The 19,897-nt window shown below is 47.0% G+C and overlaps 3 protein-coding genes across 4 annotated transcripts; 1 reads left to right on the forward strand and 2 right to left on the reverse strand.

The window, feature by feature from the left end:
* The first annotated feature begins 131 nt into the window (after window positions 1-131).
* Btbd18 (BTB domain containing 18) lies at window positions 132-10,803 on the forward strand. The gene is made up of 3 exons (XM_090348739.1): window positions 132-311; window positions 3,824-3,994; window positions 8,535-10,803. The coding sequence occupies exons 2-3, from the start codon at window positions 3,871-3,873 to the stop codon at window positions 10,556-10,558; spliced, it is 2,148 nt and encodes a 715-aa protein (XP_090204865.1). The 5' UTR covers window positions 132-311; window positions 3,824-3,870; the 3' UTR covers window positions 10,559-10,803.
* Window positions 10,804-11,443: 640 nt separating this feature from the next.
* Window positions 11,444-12,938, reverse strand: Selenoh (selenoprotein H). Its single transcript, XM_090347644.1, has 4 exons — window positions 12,589-12,938; window positions 12,354-12,499; window positions 12,122-12,256; window positions 11,444-11,605 (listed from the first exon to the last, which is right to left on the reverse strand). The coding sequence occupies exons 1-3, from the start codon at window positions 12,708-12,710 to the stop codon at window positions 12,156-12,158; spliced, it is 369 nt and encodes a 122-aa protein (XP_090203770.1). The 5' UTR covers window positions 12,711-12,938; the 3' UTR covers window positions 11,444-11,605; window positions 12,122-12,155.
* Window positions 12,939-13,639: 701 nt separating this feature from the next.
* On the reverse strand, window positions 13,640-19,863 carry Tmx2 (thioredoxin related transmembrane protein 2). Of its 2 annotated transcripts, none has more exons than XM_090347647.1 (8): window positions 19,388-19,863; window positions 17,260-17,320; window positions 16,917-17,030; window positions 16,269-16,345; window positions 15,938-16,044; window positions 15,508-15,573; window positions 15,287-15,416; window positions 13,640-14,386 (listed from the first exon to the last, which is right to left on the reverse strand). In XM_090347647.1, the coding sequence occupies exons 1-8, from the start codon at window positions 19,574-19,576 to the stop codon at window positions 14,249-14,251; spliced, it is 882 nt and encodes a 293-aa protein (XP_090203773.1). In that variant the 5' UTR covers window positions 19,577-19,863; the 3' UTR covers window positions 13,640-14,248. The 2 variants fall into 2 exon arrangements, with proteins under 2 accessions (XP_090203773.1, XP_090203774.1); XM_090347648.1 differs by having other exon boundaries at window positions 17,260-17,359; window positions 19,388-19,474.
* Window positions 19,864-19,897: the final 34 nt, after the last annotated feature.

Genomic DNA, 19,897 nt, shown 5'->3' on the forward strand with positions numbered 1-19,897 from the left:
TCCCTCGAGACTTAGTCTCCCGCCCAAAGCGCTGCTCCTCCTCTGATTGGTTGTCTCGGAAGGCTTTCGGCCAATGGGGATGACGTATTCAGGAAGACGTAGACGACGAGCTCCCGGAGGAAGAAGCACGTCGGGGGCCGGCGACGCACCGCACCACCACCACTACCACCACTACCACCACCACCACCACCACCACCACCACCACCACCACCACCACCACCACGGTGCGCCAGGGTGGCGGCGCGCGCGGCCTGTGGCGTCAGCCGCGTGGACTCGGGCCCCCTCACTGCTGTCACCATCGTCCAGTGCATGTGAGTGACTTGACTGGAACCCACAAGCGGTACGAAGGGCGTCAGGGAGCCACTGCAAAGCGTGTGTGGCCCCGCAGGTGGCCCGGAGAACGACCCCTGAATTCGGGGCCTCCGGGATCCCCACGCTCCATTCCCAGAAACCTTCGCGCCGCCGCAGGTCTCTCTTCAAACGAGTTGGGCCAGGGAGAGGGGCCGGAGGGCGGGGCGGGGGGGGGGGGAGACGCGGAGCGGGGGGGGGGGGGGGGGAAGGAGGGACAGAGCCTCTGGGAGCACACAGCTTTGCAGGGCCTAAAGTGACACCCTCATTTTCCGACACCCTTCCCGTGGCTCTAGACCAAGGGAACCCCTCAGGCTCTGGTCCCTGGGATGATGGGAGGAGGAAGCAAAATGGGGCTGGATGGACAGAGATCTCAAGCAGAGAGAGAAAGCGGGGCAAGACAAGAGCAAGGGAGCAAATCCGGCTGGAAAACTATCTCAGAGCTAGGCGCTGGTAGCTCCTACCTGTAATCCTCGCCACTCAGCTGAGATCTGAGGATCACAGTTCGAAGCCAACCCGAGCAAGAAAGGCTGTGGGACTCTTTATCGCCAATTAACCACCAGAAAATCATAAGTGGCACTGTGGTTCCTAGTGGAAGACGGCTAGCGTTGAGCAAAAGAGCTCACAGACAGTGCCCAGGCTCTAAAGTCAAGCCCTACCACCACCAACAAGAACAATGACAAAAGAAAACACTGTTTTAGGTTGAATATTGGGGGCATGGTCAGACACTGGTATTTTTTAAAGCCTTCCCCAGGACCCTTGTAACATCTGCCTCTTCCACTCACATCAGAACTTAGTCTACCTAATCTTAATTTGCCATTTCCACTATTCTTCCTGTACTGATAGTTTTGCCATGAATTAATGGATCCTCAGTGCCACCTGCCAGAAAACTTCATGCCAGGAAAGGAATACAACTGTGCAGTAAGGGTGAACAGTCTGATGCAACAGAGCAAAAAATGTGGTAGGCTGGATGTCAGGATTTTCCGTTTAGGGAAAGATATAATACTTGTTCCAGCATTGCTATGATAATTAATCTAATGGACCTAAAGTCCACTCTTTCCCCTCCCCACCCCAGAGTGAACCTTGGGCCTTGGGCCTACTAGACAAACCCTCTATTACTGAGCTATATCCTCAGCACTAAAGTCCACATTGTATGTGTGCATGTGTGTGCCCCTTAGGTTTTTCCATCAAAGCTGGCAATCTACCACTTGTGCCCACAACTCCACTACTGGCTTTTAGGTAACGAATTAGAGGGTAAGAGGACTTTCCTACCTAGACTGGCTTTGAAAAGGGATCCTCAGATCTCAGCCTCTTGGGTAGCTAGGATTACAAGTGTGAACCTGTAGCGCACCCAGCAGGACAAGGAAGTTTCAGTATCCTTTTTGCTATATCACCTTTGTCCTGTCTTCTCTTTGTTGTGCACCCTCTACTGGTTAGTGTGGTAAGAGTGAGCACAGACAAAAAAAAAAAAAGTACACCATAATTCCTGGAGATAGTTTTATACAGTGTTTTATTATTAAAATGTTGAATTGAGAGTAATACCTATGGAACTGAGATTTGTTCAGGAAGCAAGTGAGTAGTACTGAAGGAATTGAGTGTCAGTGTTGATATAAATGAGCAAGACAGTAAATAATAGCTGCCATTTGGAGAATGGCAGTTACTTTGGGGCTAAGCAATTGTGTCTGCATTTACTCATTAGATTTGAAAACAGTACTATGATGTATATACTAACGTTATAGTAGTTCTTCTCATTTCATTGATGAGCTTCCACGATTTAGGTAAGCTAAGTGAGATTATACACTGAGGCTAATAAATAATAAAGCCAATGGGGCCAGGAGTTTGGCCTAGTGGTGGAGTGCTTGCCTATCATGTATATACACCCAGGTTCAATTCCTAGGTACCACATATATACCAAAAGCCAGAAGTGGTGCTGTGGCTCAAATGGTAGAGCTCTAGCCTTGAGAAAGCCCAAGGACAGTGCTCAGGCCCTGATTCAGGACAGGCAGAAAAATAAAATAAATAAATAAATAAATAATATATGGGCCGTGAGTTTGGCCTAGCATGCCTAGCATGCACAAAGGCCCAGGTTCAATTCCTCGGTACCACATACATAGAAAAAAAAAACAGAAATGATGCTGAGGCTCAAGTGGTAGAGCTCTAGCCTTGAGAAAGTCCAAAGACAGTGCTCAGGCCTTGAGTTCAAGCCCAGGACTGGCAAATAAATAAGCCAAGATTTAAATATAAGCAATCTCTGAGCTTCCACATGTAATCACTATCTCTTTTGTGGCAGTTCTGGGGCTTGAATTTAGGTCCCAGGTGTTGTCCCTGAGCCTGTTTGTGGTAGCACACAAGACTAATGCTCTACTACTTGAGCTACAGCCACAGTGCCACTTCTGGCTTTTTCTGAGTAGCTTATTGGAGATAAGTCTCATGAATTTTTCTACCTAGGCTGGCTGGCTCAGAGCCATGATCCTCAGATCTCAGCCTCCTAAGTAGCTAGGATTATAGGCATGAGCCACCAATGTCTGCCTCTCCCGCCCCCCCCCTTTTTCCTTAGGTCTCATGGGGCTTGAACTCAGGGCCTGAGCACTGTCCCTGAGCTTCTTTTGCTCAAAGCAGCACTATACCACTTGAGCCACAGCATGACCTCCAGCTTTTTCTGTTCATGTGGTACTGAAGAATTGAACCTAGAGCTTCTTGTATGTTAGGCAGGCACTCTGCCACTGAGCCACAGCCCTCCCTGAGCTCTTTTTACTCAGAACTAGTGCTCTATCATTTTGAACCATATCATTCCCAATATTCTGGTGGTTAGTTGGAGATGAGTCTTTTTTTCATATTTTTTATTGTAATTAATAGAAGGGTTACATGATATTTGCCAGAGAGAAGGTGCATTAATTCACATACATTGATACCGTTTCACATGTCTTGGTCCCCCTTTCCCTCCCCCCGATATAAGAGTCTTATAGACTGTCCTGCTCAGCCTGGTTTTGAACCATGACCCCCGATCTCAGCCTCCTGAGTCACTAGGATTATAGTTGTGAGCCACCAGAGCACAGCTGATCTTCTTTCCTTGGCACAACTTCCTCAGACTGATATTTCTCAACTCACATTATTATTTCTTACTATTACAGTTTCTCTGCTGCATCAAAGCTAGGCCACAGTACCTCATACCTATAATCCTAGCTACTCAGGAGCTGAGAGCTGAGAATCCCAGTTCAAAGCCAGCTTGGGCAGGAAAGTCCATGAGACTCTTATTGCCAGTTAGCCAACAAAAATCCAGAAGTGCTATAACCCAGCCACACCACTCCTGGGCATCTACCTAGAATAGCACAAGCCAGGATACTGTAAAGACACTTGCACATCCATGTTCATTGCTGCACTATTCACACTAGGCAAGTTATAGAAGCAGGCCAAATGCCCCACAATAGACAAATTAGGCATAACCATGCTCTAAAATGTATTGTCTCTCTCACAGGAATCTGATCCATGAAAACTTGTAAGATTTATTAGCAGAATACCAACATGTGCTCTTCTGGCAATCCCAAAATCCTGTATAGGAATTCCCGGTTCCTCCGGTTAGCATTTCTCCAGCTTCATCACCAGCAGCAGAGTGGTGTGTTTTGTGATGTCCTTCTGCAGGCAGAAGGTAAGAGAATGGTGGGGATTGAACTGAAAGCTGATCATAGAACAAGAAACAATGAGGCCAGGAGTTTGGTCTAGTGACAGAGTGCTTGCTCAGCATGCTTGAAGACCTGGGTTCAATTCCTTGGTACCACATAGAAAACCTGACGTGTAACCAGGCGCTGGTGGCTCATACCTGTAATCTTAGCTACTAAGGAGGCTGAGATCTGAGGATCACTGTTCAAAGCCAGCCCAGGCACAAAAGTCCATGAAAATCTTATCTCCAAAGAACCACCAGAACTGGAAGTGGCAGTGCTTCAAGGGGTAGGACGGTAGCCTTGAGCTGAAGAGCTCAGAAACAACACCCAGGCCCAGAGTTCAAGCCCCACTACCACCAAAAAAAAAAAAAGCTGGAAGTGATGCATTGGCTCAAGTGGTTGGGTGCTAGTCTTGAGGAAAGCCCAAGGACAGTGCTCAGGCCCTGAGTTCAAGCCCCAGAACTAGCAAAAAAAAATGAGTAAAAGTCCAAGGTGAAGGACAAAATTAGGAGATTATTACCTTTAAATACTATAAACTATTTGGTAAAGAGCTGTTTGTTTCTGGGACAGAAGTGAAATTGTTCTGGGCGCCAGTAGCTCATACCTGTTACCCCAGCTACTCAGGAGGCTGATATCTGAGGATCTGAGGATCACGGATGCCAGTCTGGGCAGAAAAGTCCTTGAGACTCTTACCTCCAGTTAAAGGCCAAACAGTAGTAGGAAGAAGCAGGGAAAGGTGTGTGTATGTGTTTTCCTAGAGAAGAGAGAAGAACATGGACAGAGATGTGAACCAGCATTGTGAAGACTTCATTTAGGCTACAACACAGTTTATATGTTTATTGACTGGAGTTGGCAGTAGAACATAGCAAGCATGTTAGGTCTGCAGTGTCATATATAGGAAATAGGTCTTGTCCTTATGACACTGGACACTACAGAATAGCTTTAAGCGGTTCAGGTTCAGATGCCCACTTTAGAAATGACATTCGGGCTGTATGAAAATTATTGGATGGTATTGATCCCAGGTAGAAAGCCATTTTGTAAACTAGGAGAAAATACAGAGAGAAAAATGTTTAAGATATTGAAGAGAATTTATAAAACTTATTTACCATGGGAGCATAGACTTCGTGGTATACTTTCTGGCTTCAAATCTTGTATCTGCTACTTACTGTGTATATGTGGGCATGTTACTTAACTCTGCCTCAGTTTACTAACTTAAAATACCATTAGCTATTTTACACAAGATTGCAGTAAAGAACAGATGAATTAATACCAGTAAAATTCTTAGAATGCCTGGTTGCACATATAAGGACTCAGGAAGAATTAGTCATTTGTAAAACTGATACTAGGCATTGGAGGTAATGGACTATCAATCAGTCTTGGGAGTATAGAATGGAATATTTTTAATCTTTTTTTAATGCTGGTACTGGGACTCAAACGTTGTGTATGTATATATATATATGTTATATATGTGTGTGTATGTGTATGTGTGTATAATTCTATATATATTAGCTTCTTTGCTCAAGGATAGTGTTCTACTGCTTGAACCACAGCCCCCCTTCTGGCTTTTTACTGGTTAATTGGAGATAAGAATGTTGGGTACTTTTCTACCTGGCCTGGCTTTAACCCTCCCTCCTGGGTAGCTAGAATTTCAGGTATGAGCCACCAGCACTAGGCATTTTATTTTATTTTATTTTATTTTTTGTGGGTCATGGGGATTGAACTCGGCATGGGCACTGTCCCTGAGCTCTTCAGCTCAAGGCTACCACCCTACCCTTGAGCCAAATCCCACTTCCCTTTTTCTAGAGATTAATTGGGGATAAGAGTCTCAGGTTCTTTTGTGCCGGGGCTGGCTTTGAACCTTGATCCTCAGATCTCAGCCTCCTGAATAACTAGGATTACAGGCATAAGTCACCATGCCAGTAGGTTTTTTTATTTTTTTAATTTTATTTGCTTTTTAATTTTTGTGCTAGTCCTGGGCTTGAACTTAGAGCTGGACACTGGCCTTGAGCTTTTGTGCTCATACTTAGCATTCTACCATGGAAGCCACAGCTCCACCTCTGGTTTTTTGATAGTTAATTGGTAGTAATTCCCAAAGCCTTTCCAGTGTGGACTGGTTCTTCATACAGCAGTCTTCAGAGCTCAGCCTCCTGAGTAGCTAGGATTATAAGTGAGAGCCCCTGGCACCTGGCTTTATTTGACATTTTGAGACCATCTCTCAAAGCTTGAACTTTTGAATCCTCCAGCCTCTACCTCCTGAGTGCTAGTATTGCCACACTCCAAGTGATGTCTATTTTCTAGGAAGGTTGTACTGGAGGGTCTTGTGGATGGTAGCACACGTGGTATCTCAGGAAAGATGTCTACGTAGAGATATGGATTTGGGATTCATCATCAGTCTTTTGGTGATTGAAACCACGAAAGGGACTATGAGTATGTAGGACATGTCTCTGAAATGAAAATTAGCTTGATGAGAGAACTGAATCCTGATTGGCCACCTTCCCTCCAGTGAGAACTGTAAGCTGCTCCTGTATATGTTTTTGATCTCTCATTGAGTCAATAAAATTTATTCAGCAAGCAGTGCAGAGTACTTAACATGCATATGTAAAAACAACTGAAGTTGTTTTAAGAAGTCATGAGGGTGAATTTGAGCGGGGTACAATGTATTTATGGAAATGTCATAATAAACCCCCTTCACACTTGTACAACTAAGATATGCTAATAAATCCTTGAAAGTCCAGACCTGGTGGCTCATCTCTGTAACCTAGCTACTCAAGAGGCTCAGATCTTAGGCTAGTGGTTCAAAACCAGCCCAGGTAGGAAAGTCCATGAGATTTATCTCCAAGTAACCACCAGAATAATAGAAGCAGAGCTGTGGCTCAAAGAGGTAGAGCTGAGCTAGGCGTGGTGGCTCACATCTGTAATCCTAGCTACTCAGGAGGCTGAGATCTGAGGATTGCAGTTCAAAGCCAGCCCCAGCACTAAAGTCAGTACTGAAGTCCTGCGACTCTTATCTCCAATTAACCACTAGAAAACTGTAAATGGCGCTGTGGCTCAAGGGGTAGAGCAGTAGGGCCAACCTTGAGCTGAAGAGCTCAGGGACAACACCCAGGCCCAGAGTTCAAGTCCCATAACCAACCAAAAAAAAAAAGTGGTAGAGCCCCAACCTTGAGTGAAAAAACCAGTGAGAGCATAAGACCCTGAATTCAAGGTTTAAACATACAAGCAAATCTTTGGGGAAAAAGAATCTTAATTTTATTTTGTGTGTCGGGGGTGGGGGTGGTGTGTGGTACTAGGGATTGAACTCAGGGCTTGGGGAAAAAGAATCTTAATCTGTGTTCGTATGTGTATGTATGTGGTGGTTCCTTAGTACCACATACATAGAAAAGCCAGAAATGGTGCTGTGGCTCAAGTTGTAGAGGACTAACTTTGAGGAAAAAGCCCAAGGACAGTGCTCAGGCCCTGAGATAAAGCCCCAGGACTGCTTGAGCAACAACTCCACTTCTGCTTTTTTTTTTTTTTTTTGTGCCAGTCCTGGGGCTTGAACTCAGGGCCTGGGCACTGTTCTTAAACACTTTTTGCTCAAGGCCAGTGCTATGCCACTTGATCACAGCACCACTTCTGGCTTTTTCTAAGTATGTGGTACTAAGGAATTGAGCCCAGGGCTTTGTGCATGCTAGGCAAACATTCTACCACTAGGCTATGCTCCCAAGCCAATCCACTTCTGCTTTTTTCTGATTAATTGGAGGTAAGAGCCATAGGAACTTTTCTGACTGAGCTGGCTTCAAACTGTGGTCCTCAGATCTCAGCCACCTGAGTAGCTAGAATATGGGAGTGAGCCTCTAGTGCCTAGCTGATAACTTGATTTTGTTTTGGCGCTTGGTTGGTGACCTTAGAGAACTCTTACCTGTTCTTTGAAAAAAGAAAACTCAGCAAATATTTCATTCTCTTTTATACCCACTATACTGTAGCAAGTACTGGAAATACTTCAGACAGACATCTTTTCCACAGAGTTTTCAGTGTAGTAGTGGAAATAGTAAGAGTTGTAATAACTAGAGGACCTCTATGTGCCCAGCAACACTTAACAAAAGCTTGCAGTGGGCTAAAGAAAGGCTTTCTGAAGGAAATGATGCTAAGCTAGATTTAGATAGTGAAAAATCAAGTTAGCAAAAATGATTGGCAGATGATCCCAGGCAGGCAAAAGGAATCATTTTCTTCTCATTAAAAGGCCCTGGTGTGGCCAGGAGTTGATCTAGTGGTAGAGTGCTTGCCTAGCATGCACGAAGACCCGGGTTCAATTCCTTGGTACCACATACATAGAAAAAAGCCAGAAGTGATGCTGAGGCTCAAGTGGTAGAGCTCTAGCCTTGAGAAAGTCCAAGGACAGTGCTCAGGCCCTGAGCTCAAGCCCAGGACTGGCTAAATAAATAAATAAAAGGCCCTGGTGTGGAGGGGCAGTTTTGTTGAGGTAGTGATGTCTATGATCATGAACACGCCAGTCTGTATAACAGCAATATGTGGGTTTCCATACAGGTGAGGCAGTACCAGCTCACTGCTGCATCCTCTCAGCCTGCAGCCCCTTCTTCACAGAACGCCTGGAGAGAGAACGGCCAGTTCAGGGCCGGAAGGTGGTGCTGGAGCTGGGGGGCTTGAAAATCAGGACACTTAGGAAGCTGGTAGACTTCCTGTATACCTCGGAGATGGAAGTATCTCGGGAAGAAGCCCAGGATGTGCTGTCTGCTGCCCGTCAGCTCAGAGTATCCGAGCTGGAAACCCTTCAGCTAGAAGGGGGAAAGTTAGTGAAGGCGCCACAGGGCCGGAGACTGAACCGAGAGTGCTTACAGCCACCAAATCCAGCACCAATCTCTGCCAGAGTGGTGGCACCCAGCCGCCGCCCTCGAACTCCATTGCCTGTTACCCAGTCTCCCTGTCCTCTTGGGACGGTGAAATTGAAGGCCCTAGGGAAGGAAGAGGGGCTCCAGGAAGAGAGCAGCCTGCCAAATGCAGAGAACTTGTCGAACACACCTATGCTCAAAAGGAAGGCCAGAGTCTGTCCTTCTCCACAAGAAAAAAGCTCTTCTCCATCAAGCCACAGCCAGGAGCCGAAGGACAAGAACGACCCTGTCCTTGGTTCTACAACACTTTCCCCACCCAGCTTATATCCCTCTGTGGACGAGCGACTGTTGCCCAGAAAGATCAGGCTAAGCCGCTCAAAGCTGTCTCCTGATGTCCCTGCATCAAAGCCTTCCAACATTTTAAGTGGACCCAGCTCAGTGCCCACAGCCCCTGGCCGGCGTCTTTGGCGGCAGAGGAGTGTAAGTAAAGAAGTGCAGGGAGAGGACAAGCAGAAACCAGGAAAAGCTAGTCCTCTGCAGAGCACCCCAAGTCCATCTGGTCTTGGGACAGGTGGGTGCAAGAAGCGGAGCCCTGAAGTCAGAGGATCCAACTCAGACCCAGCAGAGGAAGGGCAGATTGGGATTGTGAAACTCCGCAAGATTGTCAACGGGACCTGCTGGGAAGTGGTACAAGAGCCTCCCCTCAAAAACTCTCAAAATAGCCCCCAGAGTCCAGAACCCAGAGGAAACTTGGAAGAACCTCCTGGAACTCAGCCACCATCATCAGTTAATGAACAGGAAATGTTACCTGCCCGAATAGAATTGTGTCAGGACTCCCCAGAGGGGCCTGGGCTACAAGACATACTTCTTTCAGCCAGCCACTCCCCACACCACCCTGTAGTGAAGCCTGAGTTTGCATCTAGTCCAGAGCTGTTAGGGAAAGAACCTGTGCTGAATCTTGACTGCAGAGAACCCTATGCATTTGACACGACACTGCTTGGGCAACCCTGTGAAGCTGAGGAGTACCGAATCACAGGTGCTGCAGCCACCAGTGAACTGGAAGAGATCCTGGACTTCATGCTATGTGGCTCAGACATTGAGCCCCCTGGGGAGTCACTACAGAGTCCTGGGGCCGAGGGCTGCAGGACCCCCAGCTATCACCTGTCAGAAACAGGGAAGGACTGGATTGAAGGGGAAGAGTGGTGTTTGCCAGACATGGAACTCTGGCCCAGGGAGCTCACAGGATTGGAAAAGGAACCTGTTGGTGAACACAAAGAGCCAGTTGAGCCCCTTAGCCCCTTTGTCATGCCCTCTGAGGTGAGTGAAGGAGAGGTTGTTTCCGTGGGAGGCTCTTGGACTCCACACCTTGAAATTGCCAACTCCCAACCACTGGATGGTCAGGGAGATAAACTGCTCCACATTCACTCCCCTGACCCTCCACAAAGGTCTTACGGGAACCTCTCACCTCCATGCTCAAACTGGTCAGAGACTGGGCTAGACATGTCCCTAACTATGACGGAGGTGTTGTACCCTGCTCCTGAGGCAGGCAAGGAAGTATTTGGGAACTCTGAGCTGCTAGGCTCACACCTGACCAGCTCTGAAGATGAAGAGCTTGATGTGGTGGACTGGACAGCAGGGGAGAGGCCAGAGTCCATTGGTATCCCCTCTGTGTGGCCTGACCCTTCCTCAGAGTCAGAAACAGAAGTAGATATACTAACGTAGCAGCAGTGGGAGGGCAGGTTAGGGGCCCTGGGAGAGTGGAAATGTTGACCAGCAGACTTATTGGTAAAGCCAGGACACAGCTTCTCTTAGCATAGAGGTCCCCTTGGCTCTTTGTAAGTCCCCTTTTCCCCTCCACAGGCAGAAGTCAAGTAGTAATAACATAGGTAGAAAATTATGAACTTGAACTATTTCTTTGTAATCTTTCAGTTTTGACAAGCGAAACAATAAAACTGTGTGGTCCCCAATCATAGTTTGTCATAGGTATTAGCCAAGACTAATAATCTAGTCATTGCAGATTCAGGAAATACAAGAAAACCTTTCATTGGAGTTAGATTTAAAAACTTTGCGGAAGGCATAAAGCTGAACAACGAGTGAATGAGTGAGAGGGACATGGCCTCGCATGCAGCTTTTGTGGGCTTATTGAATGCCAATGTAGGAAGTGTAGCTGACAATAGAGGACAGGAAGATAATCCTTCCTTTTCTAAAAAAAAAAAAAAGTTACCATTTACTTTGTTCCCATAAGATTTTTGTGTTGTTTGTGTTGTTTTGCTTCCTGTTCTCATTGGGCTTTCTTGCTTACAGCTGGTGCTCTTCCACAGGAGACATGAGATATACTTCTAGTCTGGCTCCCCCCCCCCCCTTTCTCTCTTGGTGAATTAGGGATGGATCTCAGACTTTTCTCCCCAGGCTGACTTCAATCAGTGAGCACCTAGATGTGTTTCGAGTTTTTACAAGTATTTTGCATGCTTTATCAGAGACCCTATGAGTTTAGGTTAAATGGTGACTGCACTCTAAAAAATACAAGGAGCACCAATCCCATATGGATGGCTTCATCCATCCCTTCACGTAAAATTTAAATTCCACTCAAGATACTTTCATTTCAACTTTTATTAAACTAAATCCAAACACCTTTATACTGCCTCACCGGAGAGCTGCCTCATAACTGAACCATCATTTCTAGAGATGAAGGAACCATGATTTCAGGTACATGACTGAAGTTTGGCCATATCCCATCATAAATACTCCAACATCACCAGGGAATGAAAGCTGCAAAAAGGAGAAGGGAAGAGTTATGCTTGTTAGCACAGTGGAGTCATGTGATTCATGGCTATCACATGGGACAGTTAACACGTTGGGAATAAAAACCCGAAGTTTTCGTGTAGGTGCCAGTGAGGTAACTTGAAAGATTCTGCCAATAAAAAGGGGGAAAATCCACTAAAACTCAAATTTAAAAAGCATGTATCAAATATACTGTTTAACTCAGTAAGGGGACCAGTAATACTTATATTTCTAAGAGGTTCAAGGAATTAAAATAACCACCAGAAAATCGGAAAATGAATATTCAAACAAATTCAAGCCTGCTCCATATCCCTAGGGCCACAGATTCCAAAGCCTACGGGGTTAGGCTTAAACAGGAAAGGAAAACAACAGAAACCGAGATAGCAAAGACCGTGGCAGACAGGACCATGTGTTTTTTAAGGATCTTTTGTTAGTAAGTGGTCCCGTTTGGGTTTCTGGGGTGACTATCCCCAAAGTGAATCCCCACCGAGTCCCATTGCAAACCTCGGCAAGAGCACTTGGGTGGGTCCCAGTCTCCTTAGGAATGGCACTTCTTCAGTTCCTCCACCACCTCTTGTGGATCCGGGAATTTGAGTTTACGTGGAGGCCCCTTCTTAATCCCAGTCCAGAGCTGGGCACCTGAGGATGGACCCAACCAAGTTACTAACCACATCTCCAACACCATCCGCTAACTCCCCCCTCCCCCCTCCCCCCTCCCCTCCTCGGCCCCACTCACTGCGGCCGTCCGGGCGCTGCAGCGTCACCTCGAAGCTGCCCCTGCGGGGCTTGGCGGGGTTCACCTTCACCGGCAGCTCGGGGGCCGCCTGGCGCAGCGCCTGGCGCAGGGCCTCGGCGTTGCGCCCGTAGACTCGTCAGCTCGTGCTGGGGAAGACAAGAGGATGGAAACTGGGCCCCGAATCGCAGGGCCCGCGCCCCCCGGCCCCCCACCCCGGGCTCCCCAGGCCGCTCACCAATGTTCGATGACCACCACCGCCTCCTCCACTTCCTGCGCGCCGTTCGCCACTTTCTCTCGTTTATCCGCCGCTTCGACCTCCGTGGCCTCGGCCTTTCGCTTCCTCCCGCGAGGAGCCATGGCGCCTACGAGACGGCTTGGAGCCGAGCTGACGAGGGATCGCTGGGGAAGAGACCCGCAGTTCCCCTGGCTCCGAAGCCCCAGGCGAGGAGCTGAGCCCCAGCCGCCCGGCCGCGACCGCTTCCAGGAGCGCAAAGCTGGGCCCGGGCGCCCACGTGGGCTGAAGGCGGGACCTCCGGGCGCAACCACTCCGCCGAGCGCGGGGAGCCACGGCGGGCGGGCTCGGAGCGAACCATTCCGCTCCGCTCAAGCGGGGCGGGGTGAGGGTCGGTGTACCTCCGCCCTCTCCACCCCCCATCTCCTCCCCAGCCCTAGCAGACGCCCAGTTTTCTCCTCCCTCCGCACCTCCTTTAAGATTAAAAGGGATCATAGTGTGTGGGGGGAGGAGGGGGTTGTGGGAGAAGAAATCAAGTTAAGAGACAGGGAAACTATATTGTTTTTAGTAAAGGAAGTGGGGCCACGAGGCAACTAACAAACTAGTTTAAACTTTCTTCCATTTAAACGCTAAATTACAAGGACTAAACTCTCTAAAGGAGCAGAGTAGGTTACTGCTTCAAGAGTGGGCTCAGAGAGCTCTCCACACTTTAGACTTCTAGGTAACGCCCATCATGGCTACCCACAGCCAATGAATGCTCCAGGGTTGCCACGTCTCAAGAACACCTGTATTCCCCCACTCAGAAATAAAGGCAGCAGTTAGCATTTTGTCATTTTGAGGCTTTAACTCCAATTTCCTGCTTGGGGAGCAGCAAGTATTTCTCTGCTTCACCACAATGCATTTTGTGTCTTCATTCAGTTCTGTGTTGGAGATATCAAGAATCTGGGATCTTTACCTCTAAAAAGAAAAATGATGGGGAACTAAAGGTGGTTAGTATAGCTCCGTGGAAACACTCAAAGGGGCCAGAAGGGTATAGCTCAGAGAAACACCAGACTCAAAGACAATCCCACTTTCTTTATTTTGCAAAACTCTTCCTCTGAATCCCTTCCCAGCAGGACCCTTCATCAATACTATTGCCAAAGATGAAAACTCTGTGGTTAAAAGGTTTCTTCTTGGGATTACTGACAAATTTAGGCTTAAATATTTTTAATTACATAGACCAAGCCACAAAGGCCTAAGGAAAGCAAGGGTGCTTGAGGAAGCATTCTTAGTGTTCTGTATTCCGGCCACCTAGCATGTAGGGTTTAATCTAGCTTAAGGCTTAGCAGGTCCACTAGAAGAAACAATGAAACCACAGACTGGTGACATCTTGAGTGGTGGATAGCTTTTACACACTCACCTAATTTGGAGGCAACCCATTTCTTTCTCCACCATGAGTTCTCAAGGCCTTGGCACAGCAGGGCAGGCTTTCCGGGAGGCTCCTGAACAAGTTTCCCCATAAGCCTCTTTAAAATCAAACAGCCCCAGCCCTATTCAGGCAGAGCCAAATGAGAGAACCAAATAAAAGGCTGCGGCCTTAGGCCAAGACTTGGGGTACTACAGGAGCTCAGCCTGGACAGTATCAGGAATTGACAGGAGAGGATGCAAAGCCATTGGAGAGATCCTACTTGTCCTTCTTGCTTTCTGTGGTGGGAGTGGAGGCCACAGGCTCCTCCTCTTCAGGGACCTGGTCTCCACCCTTAGATAGCTTCTTGGCCCGATGATAGAGCTCATTCAAGCTAAATTCACGAATCACATTCTCCTATGCAAAAGAGATACACACATCAGGGTTTGGGTTGGAAGGCCTGGCCCTGAGTGTGAGAAGCAAGTACTTAGTTACAGTCTAAGAACAAGGAAGAGAATCTGCCCTAGTTGAACTTTCCTCTTCCTTTACTATCCAGGAAAGACAACTAAAATGCTAACACTTATAGCTACATGCAATTGCAAAACAAACCTGTGAGGCAGGTGTTACTGTCTCCAATTTACCAAAAGAACTTTTAGGAGTTTTAGAGACTGTCTTGTTTTTTTTTTTGTTTTCGTTTGTTTTTTAAGACGTAGGTCTCACTCTGTGGCTAAAGCTGGCCAGGAGCTATGTATTCCAGCTGTTCTTTTGTTGTTGTTGCTTGTGGAGCTTGAACTCTGAGTCTGGGCGCTGTCCCTGAGCTTTTCAGTTCAAGGATAACGCTTTACCATTTGAGCCACAGCTCCACTTCCAGTTTTTTGTTTTGCCAGTCCTGGGGCTTGAACACAGGGCCTGGGCGCTGTCCTTGGACTCTTTGTGCTCAGGCTAGTACTCTGCCACTTGATGCACAGTGCCTTTTCCAGCTTTTTCTTAGTATGTGGTACAAAGCAATCAAACCCAGGGCTTCATGCATGCTAGCCAAGCACTCTTACCACTAGGCTACGCTCCAGGCCTTCCAGGTGTTCTTGAACTGAAGATTCTCTTCCCTCGGCCTCCAGAATGCTTGGATTCAAGTGTTCCACCATACCTGGCTTAGTGATCTTTACTAATAACTGCTCCAGACTACTAAAAGGATGGCATGTAACATAAACTTCCTAAGTGAATGAATAAGTAAGGTCTAGTAATTTGTCTAGAGCCTCACAACTACTAAGCAAATTGCAGAGTTGGGAATCAAACCTTTTCCAAACCACTTCAGGATACCTCAGAAAAGGTCCAAGAGACAGCTCGTCCTTTCTTGTCAATCTGTGGCCGCCGCATTACCTCCTTGCCACCTTGGAACAGGATCAGGGTGGGGAGTTGTTTGGTGAGGGGTGATGTGCTCACCTTGTACCTACAAGGCCCAGAAAGGAATCTTAAGTACACCTGTACATATTGCTCAAAGCAAACCCCTGCTCAGACCCTTTGCCCAGCTCTTTACATACCGTGTACTAACATCAGTGTAGCGCCCAACATCCACCTTCCCAAAATTTAGCCCGGTGCAATTGTACCTAAGAATAGATTAACATACTTAAGATGAGTAGAAATATAGGTATCTGGGGACAAGAGAGAAAATTATCTTTGGTTGCAAGGTATAAAACCACAGTCAAAAGTTGGGGGGAGGGAGAGGGGGAAAGCTTGGCCTAGTAGTAGAATGCTTGCCTACCATGCACAAAGACCCAGGTTCCATTTCTCAGTACCACATACATAGAAAAAAAGCTGGAAATGATGCTATGGATCAAGTGGTAGAGCTCTACCCTTGAGAAAGCCCAAGGAAAGTGCTCAGGCCCTGAGTTAAAGCCCTAGGACTGGAAAAAAAAAAAAAAAGTGAGGAGGAAGAGCATTTCAATTTCCACCATCCCTCTCCTTACTCACTTGAGGGAGAGGTCAGCATAGATGGGAGCAAATGACTGGCAATCATTAGACCAATTGGCAAAGAACTCCACAATCCAAGTGACCTTCTTGTCCCGCTCCAGTTCTTCCTGCCACACAAATGGAAGAAACAGCGGGCTGGATCACCTGGTCATCTGCAACTAGTCAGATCTTACAGTCAAATTCCTCATCCCAGCTCCCGTTCCCCTAGCTCCCACAATGAACCACCACACCTCTGCATTCCATGTGGAAGTACTATGGTTATTCCTAGTGAGCAGAGAACACCAAAATTATAAAGCAGGGACCCCAAAGGAAAGGTAGGAAGAACACTCACATCGATGGTTTTATCACTGAAGTATTTGATATACTCAGGGCCCATGTACAGAGGAGGTTTGCAGGTCATCAGAAACACTGAATACAGAAAAAAGATGTCAGAGGGAAAAGCTTATTAGGTTTTACTTAGAGAATTTACTTTTAGACTAGCTCAAGGATTTAAATGACTAAAGAATCAACACTGGCAGTAGACCACTGACAGTCCCTTCCTCTTAAAAAAAAAAAAAAAAGTACTTGAAAGGGGTAGAGTGGGGTCAACATGAGAGGGAAATGCAAACAGGGATCCAAAGAATATCCTACAAAATTAAGAAGAAGTAGAACTGTGGTATTATGCTAGCCTTGAGAAAAAAGGCTCAAGGACATTACCCAGGCCCTGAGTTCAACCCCCCAGGACTGGAGGCGGGGGGATGGGAAGGAAAAAAAACAGGTAATAATAATAATAATAATCTGCTTGGGCTGGTACAGTGGCTTAAGCCTGCAATCGTAGCTACTCAGGAGGCTGAAAAGTTCAGGGACCGCACCGAGGCCGAGTTCAAGCCTCATGACCCACCAAAAAAAAAAAAAAATCTGTTTGGAATTGGAATTTGGTCCTCCAATCAAGTCTTTTTGTCAACAGTCTATCATATATCATAAAGGCAAGTTTCCTCACCTATACAGAGTGTGATGTAAAGAAGTCCCATTCGAATATCCAGGCGGAAGAAAAGAATTGCATTTGCCACTTTACTAAACATGAAGATGTTGCCTACATGTTGCTCCACGGTGACTGAAACAGAGAGACACTGTAGGTCAGGCTGAGCTGCAGGCTCCTATAGCCCATGTCTCCCTTTTGACATGGGAGAGGACGTATGGGATAGGAGTTCAAGATCAAATTCAGCCTTGGCATACAATATAGGACTGCATTCAGCAAGATTCCCTTCTTATGACATGAGAGAAAACACTTCCAGAGGGCATTAGGTCTAACCCTGATAGACTAAGAAGCATATTAGACTTACTGGACCTTCGATTCTTCATCATCACAATGGCGCTGAGAAACATCAGGATCTCTACTTCTCTCTGGAACAGAATCAGTTAACAGGAATGCATCAAACAGAGCTGAGGGGGAAAAAAGGCAGGGTCAGGGGGTAAGTGATCCAAACGTGGAACAAGACAACAGAGATCCAAGCAAGGAATGGTGATAATAAAGAAGAGGACAGGGCTGGGAGTTTGGCCTAATGGTAGAGTGCTTGCCTAGCATGCACAAAGACCCAGGTTCAATTCCTCGGTATCACATACATAGAAAAAAAGCTGGAAGTGGTGCTGTGGCTCAAGAGGTAGAGCACTAGACTTGAGAAAAGTCCAAGTTCAAGCCCCAGGACTGGCAAAAAAAAAAAAAAAAAAAAAAAAAACAGGACCTAGAGTTGGTGAGGGTATACTGGGGAAAGCAAGGTAGGCTCTAGGCCTGTCACAGAGAGGCAAATCACTTAACCACTGAGCTCTGGTTTCTTTTCTTCTCTCTTTCTCCCTGCCTTTCTCTTTTTCTTTTCTGAGCCAGAATCACATATGTAGCCCAAGCTGGCCTCACTCCAACTCCTATCTCTGCCTCCCAAGCACTGGGGAGTGCAGGTATATACTACCACATCTAGCAGGTTTTCTTAACTAAATACTATTTCAAAGTGCTATTGCGTGTTTTTGCTCAAAGCTAGCTAGCACTTTAAAACTTCAGACAGAGCTCAAGCTTTTTGGTGACAAACTGGAGTAAGAGTCTCATGGACTTTCCTGCTGTGACTGGTCTGAACCTCGATCTTCAAGTCTCAGCCTCTTGAGTACACAGGATTATGGGCATAAGCCACCAGTGCCCAACTAGCTAAAATTACACTTGCACATAAAGATACTTTCATTTCATTTTGTTTTCCAATGCTGGGGATGGATACTAGCGACCCCTACATACTAGACACGCACTCTCCTACTGAGCTATACCCATATTCTTATATTTGGTCTTTTGAAACAGTTTCTTACCAGATACCTTAGGCTGACCTTGAAGTTGTGACCCATCTGCCTTATCTCTTGCGTGCTGGGATTACAAATGCCCCCCCCCCTCAAATTATTCACTGTAACTGAACCACAACAACATTACCATATTGTGCTATTCTGCTTCTGAAACTTTTGGAATCTCTGGAGTGGTGTATCTTTTGACTGCTACTGTAGTTTGGATCTCTGCCACTCCCCTTCCAGGGCCAACAAGGTCTATGTTGCCCAAGTGAATCTCAAACGCCAAGGTTCAAGTGATGCCACTTTATTTACATCAACCTTCTAAGTAGATGGGGGCACAGGCACACACCATGGTGCATATGATTTGAATCTTTTGGGGGGAAATTCTTTAAAATGTGCATACATCAAGGTTTTTTTGTTATTGTTGTGTTTATTTTTTCTAGTCCTGGGGCTTGAACTCAGGGACTGGACACTTTTTGCTCAAGGCTAGTGCCCTGCCACTTGGGCCATGGCACCACTTCCAGCTTTTCCTGAGTATGTGGTACGGAGGAATTGAACCCCAGGGCTTCGTAGCTGCTAGGCAAGCACTCTTATCACTAGGCTACGCTCCAGGCCCGCACATTAAGTTTTATGTGCCATTTTCCACATATGTATAAGTATCTTCCAATTAATTCCGATCGTTTTACCACTCTTTATCGTCCCCAATGCTACATACCTCGTCCTCTAATTTTCCCATTACCAAGGTTAATCAGTACACCATGAATTGCCAGGAAAACAAAAACTAGTCATTAGCTGGGCACCGTTAGCTCACACCAGTCATCCAAGGTGCTCAAGAAACTGAGATCTGAGGATGGTGGTTTGAAGCCAGGCCGGGCAGGAAAGTCTTTTTTTTTTTTTTTTTTAAATCTCCAATTAACTGGCTATAGTGAAGCTGTGGCTCAAGTGGCAGAGGGCTAGACTTGGGTGCAAATGATCAGGGCAGCACCCAGGCTCTGAGTTCAAACCCCCAGGCCCTGACACAGGTACACCTAAAAAAAAAAAAAAAAAAAACCCCAAGGTGTCTACCGAAAAGTGAGCCCCTGGAGTGTTAGGTGTCCTCCCCCAAAGCACAAACAGTCAAGGTCGTGGGCCTCTGAGCCAGGGGGCGCTCACCCAGTCAAAGTCACAGGGGTTGCCATCTTCGCGTTGGGTAGGGAGTCCGTTGCACAGCGGCGGCAGTTTCCTCACGAGCAGGAAGGCAGCAGAGAGCAGGGCGGACAGAAGACAGTAAGGGCGGGCCAGCCATCGGGAAAGCCGCGGCACGGAGTAGATCAGAGCGATGAGAGGTGCCAGAACCGCCATCTTTCAGGCCCCGGCGGCCCGGCCGCTGTCGGGCGTCTGCAGGTCTGGTTCCGCCTCCCTCACCGATGGAGGTTTCTATTGGCTCCAATCTCAGAAGCACCCGGAAGTGGATAGGATGGGCTGTTCTGGTAGGTCAAGGCTGCCCAGGAGGATTTGATAGTTTATTGGACGACCTACCTTGTCGCTTTTGCAAGTGAGTCATTCGATTGGGTTTTTCTCGGGGAAGCCAAGGTTAGCTAGCACTTCCGGAACGTTCTCACCGAGCGACGGAAATAGGGGAGGTGGAGCCTAAGATACCCAATCCCAGGAGGCCCTTAAAGG

This window comes from Megascapheus bottae, chromosome 16 (assembly GCF_031878675.1).
Source record: "Megascapheus bottae isolate mThoBot1 chromosome 16, mThoBot2.hap1, whole genome shotgun sequence".
In the NCBI taxonomy this organism is placed as follows: domain Eukaryota; kingdom Metazoa; phylum Chordata; class Mammalia; order Rodentia; family Geomyidae; genus Megascapheus; species Megascapheus bottae.

Excerpts from the sequence above, each read along its gene's own strand:
- Btbd18 (XM_090348739.1), top strand. The coding sequence starts at position 3,871 with ATGTGCTCTTCTGGCAATCCCAAAATCCTGTATAGGAATTCCCGGTTC. Across the intron at positions 3,995-8,534 it reads TGTCCTTCTGCAGGCAGAAG|GTGAGGCAGTACCAGCTCAC; the intron begins GTAAGAGAATGG and ends GTTTCCATACAG.
- Tmx2 (XM_090347647.1), bottom strand. The coding sequence starts at position 19,576 with ATGGCGGTTCTGGCACCTCTCATCGCTCTGATCTACTCCGTGCCGCGG. Across the intron at positions 17,321-19,387 it reads ACCCCTGTGACTTTGACTGG|AGAGAAGTAGAGATCCTGAT; the intron begins GTGAGCGCCCCC and ends ATTCTGTTCCAG. Across the intron at positions 14,387-15,286 it reads TCTCTTGGACCTTTTCTGAG|GAGAATGTGATTCGTGAATT; the intron begins GTATCCTGAAGT and ends TCTTTTGCATAG.